Source organism: Furipterus horrens, unplaced genomic scaffold, assembly GCF_987537825.1.
Source record: "Furipterus horrens unplaced genomic scaffold, mFurHor1.1.pri manual_scaffold_11, whole genome shotgun sequence".
Taxonomy (NCBI): Eukaryota; Metazoa; Chordata; class Mammalia; order Chiroptera; family Furipteridae; genus Furipterus; species Furipterus horrens.
The window spans coordinates 58,348,010-58,364,827 of record NW_028327181.1 but is presented as its reverse complement, the minus strand read 5'-3'; the positions used below and the strand labels follow the sequence as shown (position 1 = coordinate 58,364,827).

At 51.8% G+C, this 16,818-nt stretch overlaps 1 protein-coding gene across 1 annotated transcript; it reads right to left on the bottom strand.

Annotated features, from left to right (window-relative positions):
* Nucleotides 1-419: 419 nt before the first annotated feature.
* CCDC92B (coiled-coil domain containing 92B) lies at nt 420-16,610 on the bottom strand. The gene is made up of 4 exons (XM_090291192.1): nt 16,449-16,610; nt 7,998-8,150; nt 4,055-4,102; nt 420-1,986 (listed from the first exon to the last, which is right to left on the bottom strand). Exons 2-4 carry the CDS (start codon nt 8,125-8,127, stop codon nt 1,397-1,399), a joined length of 768 nt encoding a protein of 255 aa, XP_090147318.1. The 5' UTR covers nt 8,128-8,150; nt 16,449-16,610; the 3' UTR covers nt 420-1,396.
* Between the last annotated feature and the right edge of the window lie 208 nt (nt 16,611-16,818).

Below are 16,818 nucleotides of genomic sequence, written 5' to 3'. Positions count from 1 at the left end.
GATTCTTCCTTCTTCATGGGGGCTGTGATGGGAGAAGGGTTTATCTCACTTAGAGATGGGCCCTGCTCCTCTTGTGGATCCCTGGGTGACGCGGAGAGCGCTAGGCCTCAGCCAGGGTCAGGACCCGCCAGGATGGGGTGTTTGCAAGTGAGGTCAAGGCCCCTCCCTGACCCACGCCCGCCCCCTGCAGTCCCTGGGAGACCTCACAGGCACTTAGGACTCAACGCAGGAGCGACAGAAGGGTGGTTTGGGGGTGGGGACTCTAGGGTTTGTCTTTCTCTCTAGGCTGGGCTTGGGGTGAGGGCGACGAGTTGGACTGGGAACTGCCTTTGGTCATGAGAGTGGAGCGGGGGAGAAAGGCAGTTAGCGGGTGGGGCATTCCACTTTCCGTTCTGCCGCTCCTCCACCTAGAGAGGTCTCTGGGCACACGGCCCCTGTCAGGTCTGACATCCCTGGAGGGGGCAGGCTGGGGACATCTCCCCAGCAAACTCAAACCTCTATCAACGGCTACTTTCAAGAAGCCGGGCCCTTCTTCCAGTCTCTGGGTGCACCCAGCTAATTAGGAAGCTGGGCAAAATTAGCACCAATACACCGGACTAGGAAAACTCCCAGGGCACTTTCAGGTTCCCAGATCCCTCCCAAAGGCAGTTTCTGCCCCCTCCGTAGGCCTGAGTGTTCCTCAATTCCCCAGCACAGCTCCCAGGCTAAATCCCTCAGGTGACATCCTGTGGGGGAGCTGGCTGGAGACAGCTCTAGACTAGGCTCGGCCACCAAACCCACCCGTAATCCTAAGGGTCTGGGGGCGCTACCTTTCGGAAGTTCAAACTTCCATCAGGCTATATACTTTCCCCACCAGAGGCTCTGGGAGGAAGCGTCTTCTAAAGTGTTAGGTGCTCACCTGTAAGGACCTATCAGCGGGGTAGGGGGAGGAGAAGCGGCTCCAAGGGGAAAGGCTCAGACTTTAGCCCCCGAACCCGAGCCTCTCCTAGGAGGAAGGCTTGTTAGGAAGGGCAGCCGTGCGGGGCTGTGGGTGGGGAGGGGTACAGCTGGAAGGCCTAGGGGTGCTAAGTGCCACTCCGGTTCCTTTCCGTAAGCCAGCCCAGCTTTCCCCTTCCTGCCAAACGATTGTCAGCTTTCTCGGGACAGGGCGTGACCCCCGCCCTCCTCCCTCCCCGTGGCAGGGGAGGGGATCAGATAAGGATCTGTATGGCGAGTCCTCTACCAAAAAGGTGCACTCGTGGAGCCTCGCAGAGGAGCTCCTTCGCGTGAGGGGAGAGCTCGAAGCTTCGGAAACGTTGGGAAATACAAAAGGCAGAGACGGGGACGGTTGGAAGGGATGGAGGAGCCGCGGCCGCTTCCCTCGCCCCCCTCCCCTACCGCCCGCCAAGCGCTGCGCCTACTCCGGGGCCCCGGGCGCACTAGACGAGTTGGGGACAGCCGGTGGGTCGGCTTGGTCCGGGGGCTCCTGGGGGGGTGGCTGGCGCGGACTGCGGCCACTGGGCCGCAGGGGCCTCCGGGCGTAGAGGAAGAGCGCGGGGTCGGGCATGGGGTCAGCGTCGTCCAAGGCGCAGGCCGCGCGGTCCCAGGCGGCCCAGTCCCGGCCGGGGGGGCCCTTGGCGGCGGCCTCCGTGGCCGGCGGGCGGCGAGCCCGCTGTGCGCGCCGGCGGGGCCGGGGCTCGGCAGCGGCCCCGGGCCCCGGGCGCGGTGTCTGCAGTCTCTGGCGTGCCGCGTGCAGCTGGCAGGAGAGGTAGGCTGCCGCTTCGGTGTGCTTCTGCAGCTCGGTGCCCAGCACGGTGGCGCGGTGGCTGCGACGACGCAGCTCCTCCAGGAAGCGGCGCTCTTCCGCGCGCAAGCTGCAACGCAGCGCGGACACCAGGGCCTCGCGTTGCGCCACCTCCTGCCGCAGCTCGGAGTTGGCCGCCGCCCGTTCCGCCAGCTGCGACTCCAGCTCCCGGCACTTGCTCTCCAGCTCCCGGGACGCCGCCTCTGGAAAGAGGAGATAGGGAGGAGAGGGGATGGTGCAGACAGTTCACCCATCCTCCCCGCATGCCCCCACCCCCAAAGCCTTGTGACTCCCTAGCTCTCTCTCACTCCCCACGGCCGCAGCAGCCTCACCTTTCCTGCCCAGGGCCTTTGTTCCTATCCTACCTTCTGCTGGCCCTCTCCTCTAATTCTTGTGATTTCAGCTTAATGTAAAACTCTCCCTGACCATTTTATTTATCCCTTACTATGTGCACTGTGTCAGCCATTGGGGCTATCTATGGTGGATAAGAAAACATTTGTCATGAAGCTTACAGCAGGCATAGTGGGAGAAGTACAGGGCATAATTACAGATGAAGGTGAGATTCATGTGCCATGTGACATGTATCAATGCCACGACTAACAGGTGAATGTGGCCTACTCAGAGAACGTGTCCCAGCAGAAGAGCGACTTGGCTAGGATCTGGAGGATGAATAGGAGTTAAGTAGTGAAGAGGGGAGAGGACGGCGCTTGGGCAGAGGGAACAACGTGTGCAAAAGCACTGTGGTGGGAGAAACATGCAGGACCAAGGAACTGAAAGAACCTGGAGTGCGGGCAGGAAAGGAGAGTCAGCGTGCCAGAACCTTGTTTCATGGAGAGAGAGTTTATTACATTTTGTACTTTTTTGTTTACTTGTTTGCCTTTGCCCGCTGCACTGGGTTTCAACCCAGGATATACACTGGAACCATCCAGAGAGCTTTAAAAGTTTCCCCCCGGGCCCTACAGAAGACCAGTTGAATCAGAATTTCTGGGATTGAACATGGGAACTGCACTTCTTAAATCTTCCCAGGTGATGCTAACAGACCCTCAGAGTTGAGGACCCCTGCTCCTGGATTATTAGCTCCATTTCAGCAGGAACATAGGTATCGTCAGACTGGCACATTTGAATGACTGTAGGGACACAGAATGTTGTGAAAGGTTGCCCATAGTTACCACTTAAAGTGAGCAGAATTCCTTCAAGTCTGTAAGTGTTTAGATCTTTACACACACATATGCAAGTCAATTCGTAGAGCTCCTAACATTTTTACATTTCCAGCTTTCTCATCCCTAACTCTTGATCTGTAGCTCTTGATCTATAAGCAGCATGTCAGTATGGCATTCTTAAATCTCTCCTGGCTAAGAAAGACTAGTTTTGTGATTCATTCTTAGTTAAGCATTTATGGAATCCCTCTCCATGTCAAGTTATGTGTCTTGTACTTTGAGACAATGGGTACCACATAGTTCTAAATTTTAGAGACTGTATAATCTGGTGATTATGATCTCAACAATGCAACCCTTTTTATTAAAAAAAAAAGTTTTATTTCTGGTAAAAATAACAAAATTTATCATCCTATCCATTTTTAAGTGTACAGTTCAGTAGTGTTAAGTATACTCACAGTGTTGGGTAACAGACCTCTAGAACTTTTTTATCTTGCAAAACTGAAACTCTAAACCCACTTCATCTCACCTCCCCACCTCATCTGCCATTTTATGGGTGAAGTAATAATTTGTTTAAAAAATCTTTTAGTGGAATTGTTACACGGCCAGGAATTGTGCTTTTGTAAAATGAAGGACTTGCTGATGTGCATGTGTCTCTTTTCTCTAATAGGCTTAGTTTCCTGAAGTCAAGGACCTCATACTGTCATTGTGCTGCATCTTGACCCAGCATCTTGGAGGCTATGGATGCTGGTCGTGGGCATCACTTGTGCAAGGATGGGAAAGACTGGTGAGGTGTGTCACAGAGGGGAATGAGGTCAGCTGAGTGGGCCTCCTGGACCCCATCGCCTGCGTGCTTTCATTTTCCCACTCCCCCTCCCCCCTGCCCCAGAATGTGGCTACGGGGTCCCACATGCGGTGGTGCAGGCTGTTCACTGCACAAGTCAGACAGCACAGTGGGCACATGGGGCTGATGTCCTGCACTGTGCTCAACAAGCTGAGGACTGGCTGGCCCCAAGTCTAGACTGGGGACAGAGAAGGCTTGGGTCTTACTAAGTGATACAGAAAGGTGACCTGTTGGGCCCCCATGACACTTCCCCATCAGTCATCCTCCTCTTACCTTGCTGGTGAGATTGAGCCTCTCTCATCTCCAGGTCATGGGTCAGTTCTGGGGGAAGAGAAAAGAAAAGGCAGGTGTGTGTGCATGGGCGTGTGCATGTGTATATCAGGGAATCACAGCTCAGTAAAGGTGGCAATAAGGATCCTTAGAAACTATCCAGATCAGCCCCAGTACCCATTTTACTACAGCCTAGCAAGGGGAAGAGACGAAGACAGGTGCCTGAGCCTGATCTGCTTGACTCTAAGCCCAGAGACCTTTCCAGTGCCAGCTCTGTGGCTTAGATTTGGGGGTTAGTTCAACCCTGGTGGGCTTCAGGAGCCTGGCTTGCTTTTGGGGCTGGGGGAGCATTGCTCCTTCCCAGGGGTGATGTACAAATATTTAACATGCCAACCAGAGTTGGTCTGAAGGACCTCCTACGGCACAGGGCACAGTGCTTTAGTGTTTAGTTGGTGGATCCGGGAAGGCTGGAGTGTCCTGGGACACTTGAGTCGTGCCAAGGTAGTAGCTATTTACCAATAGGACACATGTGTCTCACTGTTTTCACAGCCAGTACTGCTGTGCCAATGTTATTGTTTGAACATCAGCCCTGCCCCTTTCCCAGCCATGGTTCCTCTGAGCTCCACCAGGACAGCGCCACCTGGTGATGAAAAGCCTGTGTGGCTTGGCACTGGCGGGGCATGGCAGCCAAGGAGCCCGCCAAAGGTGCTAGTGCCAGAGCAAGATTTTCCTGGGCACTGGCAGCCTGGCCACACCTCTCTGCCTTCCTGTCTTTGCAGCCCCATTCCTTACAGGCCAGAAGGCCCCATCCCTCAGCCAGCTGAGTCTGATCATTCCCCCACTCCCCCAACTCCCCCAGTAGCTGGGAAAAAGGCCTGAGGGAGCTGGGGAGCCACAGCTGCCTGGGTGAGGGCACTGCTCAGGAGCACCTCCATGTATCTGCAGGAGCTCAGTCAGGTGCCCAGAGGGAGAAGGTGTGGACGTGGCGGGGGAGGGGGGAGAAGGTAACACATCTCTGGGACCACCACTGCAGCAGCACCTGGAGACGGCCTGTGGGTCCTCTGCCAGCCCCTCCTCTCTGCCCTCACCCAGCTCTTCTAGAGACGAGGGTCTTTGCCGAGGTGCCTTCCCTGGGGAGGCCAACTGCTGCTAGGAGACAGAGAGCTGGGGTACCTGGGGCTTTTGCTGTGACCGGAGCCTGAACCTTCTTCCTAGGGCCCCTGGAGGAGGACTAGCTGATGCCTCCGTCCCCAGGGCTTCCTGGGACCAAGTTGGCCCCTCCTCCAAAGCCCTGCCCTGTGGCTCAACGGAACCTGGAGTAGGTTCAGGGACACAGCCCAGGGACTCTGGCTCTGTCATGAACTCCCTGTGGCCTGGTTTCTCCTCAGCCCTTGATCATTGGAGTTGGGGGAGAGAAGATGGATCTCAACTGGGCCCCACTCCCCCATCCATCAAATCCCCCAGCTCATCTTCTGGTTAGAGTTCCCTCAGTTTGGATGAGCAAGCTGTGAGGTCAGATGCTCTGTGACCTTGGGCCAATGACAGCACCTCTCTGAGCCTCAGTTTTCTCATCTGCCAAGTGGGGACAAAACTGCTTCTGCCTCACAAGAGGCTGTTGCTGGGATTAATGAGAGAAAGAAACAGAGGGTTCAGCCCAGGGCTGAGTCAGTGCTGAATACATGGGGGCAGTTCTTGAGTTTTTGTTATCATCCAGCTGCCCCACCACCCAGAACGCACTCATCCACCTCCAAGCCCTTCATTCTGAGTCTTTACCTCCTTATGGCAGGTTCTCCCAGGACCCTGCCCCTTGGCTACTATGCCCGCCCCTCCTCTCTCCCATCCCTTTAGCCTCTGGACCCTCCTCTTGCATCTTTTTTTATTTTTTTATTTTTTATTTTTACAAAGATTTTATTTATTTACTTTTAGAGAGAGGGGAAATGCAGGAGAAAGAGAGGGAGAGAAACATCAATGTGTGGTTGCCTCTCGCATGCCCCCAACTGGGGACCTGGCCCATAACCCAGGCATGTGCCCTGACTGGGGATTGAATGGGAAACCCTCTGGTTTGCAGGCTGGGGCTCAATCCACTGAGCCACACCAGCCAGGGCCTTTTTAAAAAAATCTTTTTTGTTCTGGTCTCTTCTCCTCGCTCCCACACCCCTTGGAGGGAGGGCCTTATTTGGTCATTTCAGCCCCAAGAGTGGCTGCCCTAGGCCAGCTCAGTTATTTTTATCTCCTTAATCAATAACATAGAGGCTGCAGGCCTGTGCCCATCTCAGAAGGGTGATGGAGGCTCAGGGCCCTCTGTCCCTGCCTATTTTACCTCTTGAGATCCTCACCTGTGCCCTGAGTGGAAGGACCCAGGTCTTCAGAATCAGGGCAAAACAAAAAGAAATGAGAGGAGGAGCTGTAGGGTCTTAGGGTTCGCTCATCTCAATTTTCCTTGAATGTTACTGCAGCGAAAAGGTGGCATCAGGCGGGGGTGAGTTAGCGTGGGGCTGGCTCTGCTGCCGTGCAGGCTTTGGGGGAGATGTGGGGAGCTTGGCCTTGGAACGTGGCAGCTGAACCTGCATGTGGAGTGGAAGGAGGCTGTGGGGCTGAGAGTCAGGGCTCCTGGATTTTCATGCCAGACTGAGAGGCCAGGCAGGGCGCTCAAACGTTCTGGGCCTCAGTTTCCCTCTGGGGAATGGAGAGCCTCCCATGAGCAGAGGCTGGAAGGGAGACAGAAGTCTGACCATCTTGGGGAGAGAATGGGCAGAAAGTTGCAGAGGACTGGGAATCTGGAGATCTGGCTTTAATCTTAGTTCTGCTATTAACATATTGTGTGATTCCCTCTCTCTGGGCCTCAATTTACCTACTTTTACAGTGAGGAGGCTGGGCTGTTCCAGCTGAGACACACTGTGAATCACTGGCTCTGAAGCCTGCACTTGGATACTCGGTGCGGGTGAGCACCTGGGCCCGAGCCAGGCCTCTGAGAGTCCTGAGGTTCAAGAGGGAGGTCAGGCCGGGGATTTACATTGTCCTCGGTGCTGCCTTCTGTCCTGCTCATAAACTCAATTGGCTGCCAAGTCCTTTCCTCCTGTCTGCTTCCCACTGGTCCTCCTCTTTCCACCCCGCTTCATCTCTCCTCTGGACCATTTCATCAGCCCTGTCACTAGTCTCCCTGCCTCCCTCTCCCACCAGCACATCTTCCATACAACTGCTGGGCTGAGTTTCCTGATGCAGCAGGATGCTGCTCTAAAACCTTCAGTGGCTCCCTGCTACCCAAGAGGACAGGCCAAACTTCTTAGCTGTCCTGGTATTTGTTAAGATCTTCCATGATCTGGCTCCAGCCGTATTTCTCACCAGTCTCCTTTAAACTCTGCTTTATCCATGAAATTCAACTTTTCCTAAGCTTTTAGTTTCCTTCCTAAGGACTTTGTCATGCTGTTCCTGTCATAGGAATGCTTTCTCCACCCCCCCACCCCCGTAATATGTTGTCAGCATGTGTAAGTCTTACTCAGCCTGGAGGGAGTGGAAATGCTTCCCACCTCTGGGGAGCCTGCGATGCCTTGTCTCCTCCTGCATCGCCGCGCCTCAAGCTGGACATGATCCTGCCCGCGAACTCCCCGCCGACCCGCTTTATTTTCTGTGTGTCTTACTATCCTCCCTGTGTGTCTCCCCACCTGGGAGGCACTTGATGAACATTAACTAGAAAGGGACAGGAAATTCCCAGGAATGGTTCCCAGGTTTCCCTCTGCTGCTGACCAGAACCCTTTGCCCCGAAACTTCTATCTCACTTCTCCAAGACTCAGTTTCCTCGTTCAGAAAAATGGGTGATGAACACCCACCTGGCAGGATTCTTGTGAAGCTCGAGAGGTTCATGGTGGACACCCCGTCAGAGACAGTGACTGTGATGATGACAGTCGCCCCTGCCCCCCAGTCCCCCACCCATCCCTCCTGGCCTCACCTGAGCAGCGTTTCTGCAGCCTCAGGATTTCCAGGTGCAGATCCCGCAGCAGGGCCATCTGCTCTTTCTTCAGGAAGCTGATGTGGCGTTGTACGCTCTGGATCTGATGCTCTAGGGACACGGTATCCATGGCAACTCAGGCCTGGGCCCCACCTGGGGAGGATGACAATGTGAACCCACATCTTCTGGGCCCATCTGCCCTGCCCACCCTCAGATCCCCCACAGTCTTCTCCAACCTGGGGTCCTGTTCCCACCAGGTAGACGATTCTGCCGCTGCAGTCACTTCCCCTGTATTTACTCACCAGAATGTCATGAACAAGTGGGGGTGCTGGCAGGAAAGTACAGTTCTTCCCATTTAACAGATGAAGAACCAGAGGCCCAGAGGGAAATGGCTTCACTCCCCTACCCCATGGTTTCTTCTGCTTCTCAGAGAGGAAAAGCCAATGGAGCAGCAAAGTCAGTAAAGAGAAACAGAGACGGGTTCTAGCCTGCTTCTGGGCAAGCCTTCTCCCTCTCTGGGCTCTTGGTTTTCTCATGGCCAAACTGAATTGTTCAGTGTAAGGACCCTGAGGTCTCTTCCAGGTCCGCTATCCTGCAAGCATTGCAGCTCCAGGTGACTGTCGCCTGGCAGGGCAGCAGAATGGTTCTGAGCACAGCCTGTCCCAGTTCAACTCCATATCTCTGAGTGAACCTCAAGCCATGGCTCTGCGCTCTTCTGGGTCAGAGAGGAGGAAGATCTGATGCATGTTTTACTAGCACTGATTTTGTGGGCTGAAGGCAGTGGTAGAGAAGAATGGGGGAGGGAGACCCATGTAGTGAACCCAAGGTGGAACTTAAGACACTGATGGGAGGGGGACATTTGCATTCATGAATCCTGATGGTGGCCTGGCCTTTCAGCTCTCCCTCTTGTGGCTCCACCCCTTTCCCACGAGGCCCCAGAGCTCATGTCTTCTCTGCCAGGGACTCCCTAAGCTTTTGAAGGAACTACCCCTACCTGTCCCAGGAATTCCCTGGGCTTTGGAGAGGGAGGCCAGTTGAGGGACAGCTCCATTCAGCAAATGGTCCCATCCAGACTGGCTTTCATGTAAGTCTCTGCAAGTCCAGATTTTTATTTGTAGGGTTATACCAAGCAGGTTCGCCTGAGACCCTCACATTCATAGGCTTCTCTTTCTGAGCTCCCTTCCCTTGTATCCTTCTGATCACCTGGTCCAACCAATGAGGATTTTCATTTCAGTAGAGGGTGGCCCTCTGGCCGGTAACAATATTTATGGACCATCTGCTATGTTTAAACAACTTTATACACATTATCTTACTTTGCCAATCATTCTTCAGTAGGTGTGACCACCCCCATTTCACAAACTTAGACTCAGAGCTGAAGTGACTTGTGCCAGTTCACATGCTCAGTAAGTGGTGGCAGACCCAATTCTCCAACCAAATCTTTTGAACCCAAAGAAACTCCCCAATATTTACACTGAGGACCATCTTGGTTTTGAATCCTGAGTTTTTCAGTTACCTGCTGTGTGACTTTGGGCAAGAAAGTTAACCTTTCTGAGCCTTTTTCTCCCTCGCTGTAAAATGGGGTTACTAATAGTAACAGTGAGCACTAAATATGATTAAAGCGAGTGGAGCACTTATCCCAGGCCCTGGCTCAATCAGTCCTACATCCCTTCTCATTTCTATTAAATATGTGAGTAGGTTAATCCATGTCTTGATTTGTTCTTCTCTTCATCATTCACTCATTCAGTGAGTTACTGTTGCCAGCTGCTGTGCTGGGTATGGGGAACACAGATGAACAAAACAAAACCTTGCTGTCAAGGAGCTCACAGGGTGGAGGGGAGAGAATCAAACAAATGAAAATGCATCTTACAAATAATAATACAAATAAGTTTACAATTACAATTTATGATAGATGCCAAGAAAGAAACCTACAGTGTAATGCAGAAGAATAAAAAGTGGGACCTATTTCATTGTAATTTTTAAATTTATTTTTATTTTTAATTTTAAAAAGAGGGAAAGGGAGGGAGAAAGAGAGGGAGAAAACATTGATGTGAGAGAGAAATAGCGATTGGTTGCCCTCCTTACATGCTCTGACCAGGGACCAAATCCACAACCCAGGTATGTGCCCTGACCTGGAATTGAACCAGTGACCCTTCACCCTGTGGGACAATGACCAACTAACTGAGCCACACTGGCAGGGGCTCTACTGGGACCTATTTTAGATTTAAGGTCGAAGAAGATCTCTGAGGAAGTGATTTTAGGCTGAGACCTTACGGCAGACAGAATTCTAAGAGGGTTCCCAGGACTCCCAGTTCCTGGTAGTCATGCCCTCCTGTGTTACCTCCTCCCCTTGGGTGTGGGTGGGACTGGGAATATGATATATTTCACTCCAGTGATTAGATTTATGACAGGAGTGAAGGGATTGTGCAGGTGTAATTAAGGTCTCCGATCGGTTGCTCTGAGTTTATCAAAGGGGAGATTATCCAGGGTGGGCCAGTTCAAAGGGCCCTTACAGAAGGAAGAGATCTGAAGCCTGAGGGAAATCCTGCAGGTGGCCTTGAAGAGCTCAACTGCCATGCTGGGGAGCCTGTGGAGGAAGACCCGAGAGAGAGGCTCTAGTCACTGGGGATGGTGCCTGGCTGACAGCGAGCAAGATCATGGGGCTTCAGTCCTACAACCAGAAAGAAATAAATTCTGCCAATAACCTAAGGGATGCTGGAAGTGGATTGCTCCCTAGTTAAGCTTTCAGATAAGGATGCAGCTGGTCTTGATTTTAGCCTTGTACAGAGGACCCAGGTAAAAAGTGCCAGACTCCTGATTCTTGGAGAGTGTGAGAAACTATATGTTGTTTTAAGCTATTTAGTTTGTGGTAATTTGTTATGCAGCAGCAGGAAAGTAATACAGACTTGCAGGAAGAGTAGGAGTTAGTCAGAAGAGTACTGGGAAGAGCATCCCAAACAGGAATAGCATTTGTGAAGGCCCAGAGGAAGGATTATAATGGTAGCTGAATTTATTGAGTGCCTACTAAGTGCCAAGTCCTATGTGCTAATTGCTTCACATGGTCTTTTTGAGAAACCGTGGTGTTGCCAACTGCTGATGAAGGCTGATGTGTAAGGTACTGGGGGAGGGGGCAGGAAGTGAGGTTAGCAAGGAAAGGATCACACAGGGTCTTGTAAACTACGTTAAGAAGTTTGGACTAATACTAAGTGAATTGGGAAGTTATTTAAGGATTTTAGGCGGTGAGGGACATGATTTGCATTTTTAAAAGATCACCTTAGTTGCTGTGGGGAGGGCAGATCAGAGGGAGCAAAGTGGATACGGGGACGTCAGTTGGGAGAATGCAGCAGTGGTCCAGGTGAGAGACGATGGAGGCCGGGGCCACGTGATGGAGTGGAGCGAAAGTTCCAGGTGTACTTTGGGGGTAGAATTGGCAAGACACAAGGATAGACTGGATTACGTCAGCAATTTTCAACCTTTTCCTCTCAAAGCACACAAACTAATTACTAAAATTCTGCAACACACCAAAAAATATATTTTTTTGCTGATCTGACAAAAAAAAGTGTTATAATTTTGATTCATCGACACTGGACGGCTATTGTCATATTGGTTGATGTCATTTTTTTTATTTGACAATCTAAAAAAAAAAAAAAAATAGAGGTCAGCACCCTTGACTAAATAGTCAGGTATTGCATGTTTTAGAATTCTTATGGCACACTGGTTGAAAATCGCTGAATTAGGTCATAATGGGTGGGGGGTGGTGTCCAGGATGTTTAAGAGTTTCCCGGTTTGGGCAGCTCAAGTATGAAGGCACATTTGCTGGGTTTTCCCCGCTTCCTCGTCTTTCACATGGGGCCTCTTCTCTCTCTAATCGCTCCTGAGGTGATCTCGTCCAGTCCCTCGGCTGTAAATTCTATGTATATGTCACCCTGTCAACGAACTCCCCTGAATGCTAGACTAACTACCCAATACATCTGTTTGGATGTCTCGTAGGTCCCTCAAACGTGTAAGTCCCACTCTTGCGATCTTTCCTCCAAACCTGCTCTTGCGCACTGTCCGCCATCTTCATTAGCAGCACTGCTCTCGGCCTCTTCATTCAGTTGCTCAGGACAAATGATTAGGAGTCATCTTTTAGCCATCTTTACATCCATCTGCAAATCCTGTGGGCTCTAGTTTCATAAAACATCCTATATCCAGTCAGTTGTCACCATATCCATTGTGTTTCCCTAGTCCCTGTCACCGCTGTCCCCTCGCTGTACCACTGCAGGAGCCTCTTAAGTGGCTTCTTGCTTCCACTCTAGCCCTTGTTTTCTGTGCAGCAGTCAGAGTTCCTCCAGCAAATCTGATCAAGTCACCCCGTCCGTCACTGAAAACGCTCCAATGGCTTCCTGTCACACTTAAAGCCAAATCCAAAGTTCCTACCAGACCCCACGCATCACCCTGTCTCTGCTTATCCTCATCTCCCACTCTTCCCCCACTGTTGGCTCCATCCCAGCCCCTCTGGCCTCCCTGCTGTTCCCTGAACATGTCAAGCACACCCTTTTCTCAGGGACTTTGTACGTGCTGTCCCCTCTATCAGGAATGCCCTTTACCAAGATACCCTCGTGGCCCATCTCTTCCTTCATTCAAATGTGACATAATCACGGTCCTTCTCTGATTATCTGATTTAAAATAGACCTCTCTGTCACTATCCACTCCCTTAATCGGCATTGTCTTTCTTCCGTTAATTGATCACCACATGCCTACGTTACATTTTTGTTTATTGTCTGTTTCTCCTGCCAGCCTGTTGGCAACACAAGATGAAGGACTGTTTTGTTCCCTAGTACCTAGAACATAATCTGGCAGATCAGAGACACTTTGTAAATATCTGTAGAATGCACGACTGAGTGAATTTGTGGAGCTGGGGTGAACTGATGGGGTGGGGCAGATTTACAGAGGAGGTAACATCCAGCCTGAGACATGTTACACTTGACGTGCTCAGGAGGCCTCAGACAGGGAGAAACAGACGTCAGTGAGTGTCTGATACACTGGCGCATTACTCGGGAGAAACAGGTGAGCCATGTCTGTGCTCTTGTCTGTTTCTATGTCTATGCCTGTGTGCCTGTACATGTACCTGCGCCCATGCATATGTGTATGTGTGTGTGTGGGGGGGGTGTTGCATCTGCTGAATCTATGTGTCTGCTGTGTGTGCAGCTGGAGGATGAAGGCATGTGGGTCCATGCCTATGCTGAAGAGAGAAGATGTCTGTTCCCAGTGGCTGAAATGCAAATGTTTCAGAAGAGTCAAAGCCCTTTCCACACAGCCCTGGGGACTGGACCCTGGCCACAGTGACACACTGAGCCAACCAGCTGTTTCCGTGCCTTCCCAGAAGGACTTGAGTATTTGCTTCCAACTAGGCAGGCTGCTTGCTCTTCTCAGGGCAGAAATTTGGGTCACAAACGATCTTGGCAAACATTCTTTCTTCGACATTAGTGTTTAGTTTGTTTGGGGGAGGGCGGGAGATGAAGTGGGGACAGGGGAACCAGGGACAACACAGGTCTCCTGTGTGTGGCTAGTGAGTCACATGTACTTTGGAAGACCCAACCCAGAAAAAATGTCAGGTTTTCACATGGAAGTGCAGTCCTGGAACCTCTTGGCTTCAGGACCTCGTGTCTGAGGACAAGGTCCAGGCCAGTAGCAGCAGCTAAAGGGTAAGAGCCATTGGCTCCATCTTTTCCCCCTACCCAGCCTGAGATGCCCAACCTCACAGTGAGAAGGATCCCTCACCTCTGTCCCCTGCCCTCACTACCTCAGGAACTGTACTGTTTCTGCGGTTCTGTCCACCTTCGCCCAGTGCTCCTACTTCTTTGTTTTAATTTTCCAGCTTGATGAAAAATGTTCATTTTAAAGAACTGTCATCAAGAATAAAAAAGGACTTGTAATACAGGGTTCACAATTTGTAGAGTTAATTCCAAGTACTTATGACATATCTCTCATCTATGAAAGTTACAGGAGTATTTGGGATCTTGCTTCCCTGGCAGGTCATCTGTTTGGTTCAAATAAATTAAACTCAACTCATTAAAAGAAAGAAAGAAAAAGAAAGTTACCAATATTTTTCCCCTTGGGGAAGTTGGTGGGAGGAGCCTTCTGTGTTCAAGTCCCCAGCTGTAGACAAAGTTTCAGCTGCAGGAACCCTCTGATCCTGGCACAATTCTGATCTCTAAGGCCTGAGCTCCTGATCCCTGAAGAAGACTTCACTTCCTGCTCGTCTCTGGAGCTTCCTGGTACTCACTTTCCTTCCCAGCCATCTGCCCACAACTGACTTGGCAAATAGGAAATTGTGGTCCTCTCCTCTCCCCAGTTCCTATTGTTCTTTGGATTGGAAGAACCACAGAAAGTACAGCATCATAGCACTCATGGCTCTGAAGAGCTTTCAGAATCATCTCAATCAGTGATTTTCAAATTTGCTTCATAGAGCCCCAGAGTCCTGCAGAGGGGTCCCAGATGTTGCCAAAAGGGATGGGGAAAAGGGCAGGCTTCGAGGCTTTTTTTTACCCCTCTTTTATACGAGAAGCTTGCATATGCAAATTCACTGGAGAAAAGACTTCCGCTAACCAAAAGTTTGAAAGCCATTTTTATAGTCCAATCTTTCTTTGGGTGTCTAACTACTCCCCCTCCCCCCCTTAGCCTTCTCGTGGCTCCAAGCCCCTGCGGCCCCCATCTCTCCCTCAGGAAGATGCAGTGGCTGGGAAAGGAACCAGAGCTGAAGCCTCTTGTTCTGTGCTTGCACCGAGTTTGCCATGTTTGCCTCCCCTCACCCTTGACTGCTTCTCTTGTCCCAGTTTCTATTTCATTCTTAGTATTTATTTCTCTGTGGGACTGAAAATATTTATTCAATCAACAAATATTCATGTGCTGTTCTGAACACTCAATATCCACATTTTGTTAAAATTACTTAAGTATGCCTTCTTGTTTCAAGGAAAATGTTAAACTTATTTTTATCATTCTAATTGCCAGGGGAGGTATATTAGATAGGACGGTCATGGTAATAAAGGAATAAATAAATGAATTAAAATGTTCTTTACTTTTCTTAGTTGTTATGCCTCTTAACTATATGATTCTGAGGGCTGGGGTAGGAGGGAAAAGCAGGAACTTGAAAAGTCTTTCTCAGACATGGGTGCACAGGTACTAAAACTTACAATAATAATAAATGGTACTGTTCTTAGCATTTTACATATATGAACTTATTTATCTTCATTATAGCCCTGTTAGTGCATATATCCACTGCAAAGATGAGGGAACAGAGGCTCAGAGGGGGTAACTAGTTTGCCCAAAATACATGACTGACAGGACCTGGCAACTTGCAGCACCCACATGCCACTCACCTGGCACTTAAGGCCCTTCACAGTCTAAAAGCAGCCACATTGGCAGGCAGATCCCATCCTCTTTTGGATTCTACCTCTTGCTGCTCTTGTAGCAAACTCTCTTCATCCTTGTGAACGTCCCTCACTTACTATTCCCCTGCCCTGTCTCTGCCTCCTTAAACTCTTTTCTGACCTTCACCAAGCTGAAGGGACTGCCTTTTGCCACTATGTTCCCCAAGCATTCCACCATGTATCACTTTTGAGTGTGTGCGTGTGTGTGTGCGTGCCTTCTGCTCTAAGCAGTAAGCTTCCTGAGGGCAGGGCTTGGTCTCCCAGGATTCCTTGCCTGAAACAGGACCACGAGGCATGTTGGTGAAACAGGGAGAATGCGTTGAGTGTTACTGGCAATCGCAGGGGCAAGTAAGTGCATGTATCAAAAAATAATTACTCCCCTCATCCCCAAGTCCTTGTCTCTCCTGGGGATTTGCATCGGGAACAAGAAGTCAGCTTTTGGAAATGTCTGAGACTGTGTGTAAGGTGGGGTCCCTTGGCTAGTAGTGGAACCACATTCTCTAGGGGTCTTGTGGTCCTCTCCACTCCAGAGCCCTCCCCCAATACCCCTAGGTTATGCCCCTCTCCACAGAACATCCAGGACCCCCAAGCTCAGCAAAGCAGAGGATCCAGGAGCAGTGGAGTGGGATGTACGGGGAAACTGGAGCTTCCACCCACTTCAGTCTTGATGTTCTGCCCTGATTTCGCCTCCAATATGACTCCCAGAGAAGCGGGGGGGGGGGGGGGTGATGTGGAGACTAGAAGGACGGAGAAGAGAGGTACCAGGGAGGACAGGGAAAGGCAGGCAGAAAGACAGATGTGTGTGGTAGGAGGTGGCAGTGGCTTGACCTCGACTACTCCGGACTCTGCTAGGGCCGAGAAGGGCCCAAGTCTGGGCGGTGGAGGACAACTTCTGCCAGCAGCCCGCGGTCCTGTCCGCCTCCCGCGCGCTGCGGCGCCCAGCCCCACGCCGGCCCTCCCGCGGGAGCTGAAGCTCAGGCCGCGCTGCTCCTCGCTAGGGGCCACCGTGGCGCCCACCCTCCACGCCCACCGGCCTCCTCACCTTCGGGACCTGAGGGAGCGACAGGCCAGAGGAGCCCGGGGTCCGCGGGCTGGGTGCGGGGAGGAGCTCTTCTTCCCTACGCTAGCTGCGCCCGGGGTTCCGCAGCGCCCGCCCTGGTTGCCGCGCCATCAGCTGCTTCGAGGCTGCGGGGCCGTGGCGCCGGGGCTCCGGGGGGCTCCGGGGCGCCAAGGGGGGTCCGGGGCAGCCTCCAGGCGTAAACACCCAGCAACGTGACCGGAACTGGCGAACGAGCCGTAGGGGGAGCTGAGGGGGCGGGAGAGATAAGGGGGGAGGGGAGGGACCTGGGACTGGCGGGGAGGGGCCGTGGGCGGGGAGGGGGGGAAGGGAGGCTGCTGGCGCGCGGTCGGGG

What these genes read in the sequence shown, in the direction of transcription:
- CCDC92B (XM_090291192.1), bottom strand. Translation starts at nt 8,127, where the DNA reads ATGGATACCGTGTCCCTAGAGCATCAGATCCAGAGCGTACAACGCCAC. An exon ending in GCTGCAGAAACGCTGCTCAG is followed by an intron (nt 4,103 to 7,997) that starts GTGAGGCCAGGA and finishes CTCTTCCCCCAG; the next exon opens with AACTGACCCATGACCTGGAG. An exon ending in GGCTCAATCTCACCAGCAAG is followed by an intron (nt 1,987 to 4,054) that starts GTAAGAGGAGGA and finishes TCCTCTTTCCAG; the next exon opens with AGGCGGCGTCCCGGGAGCTG.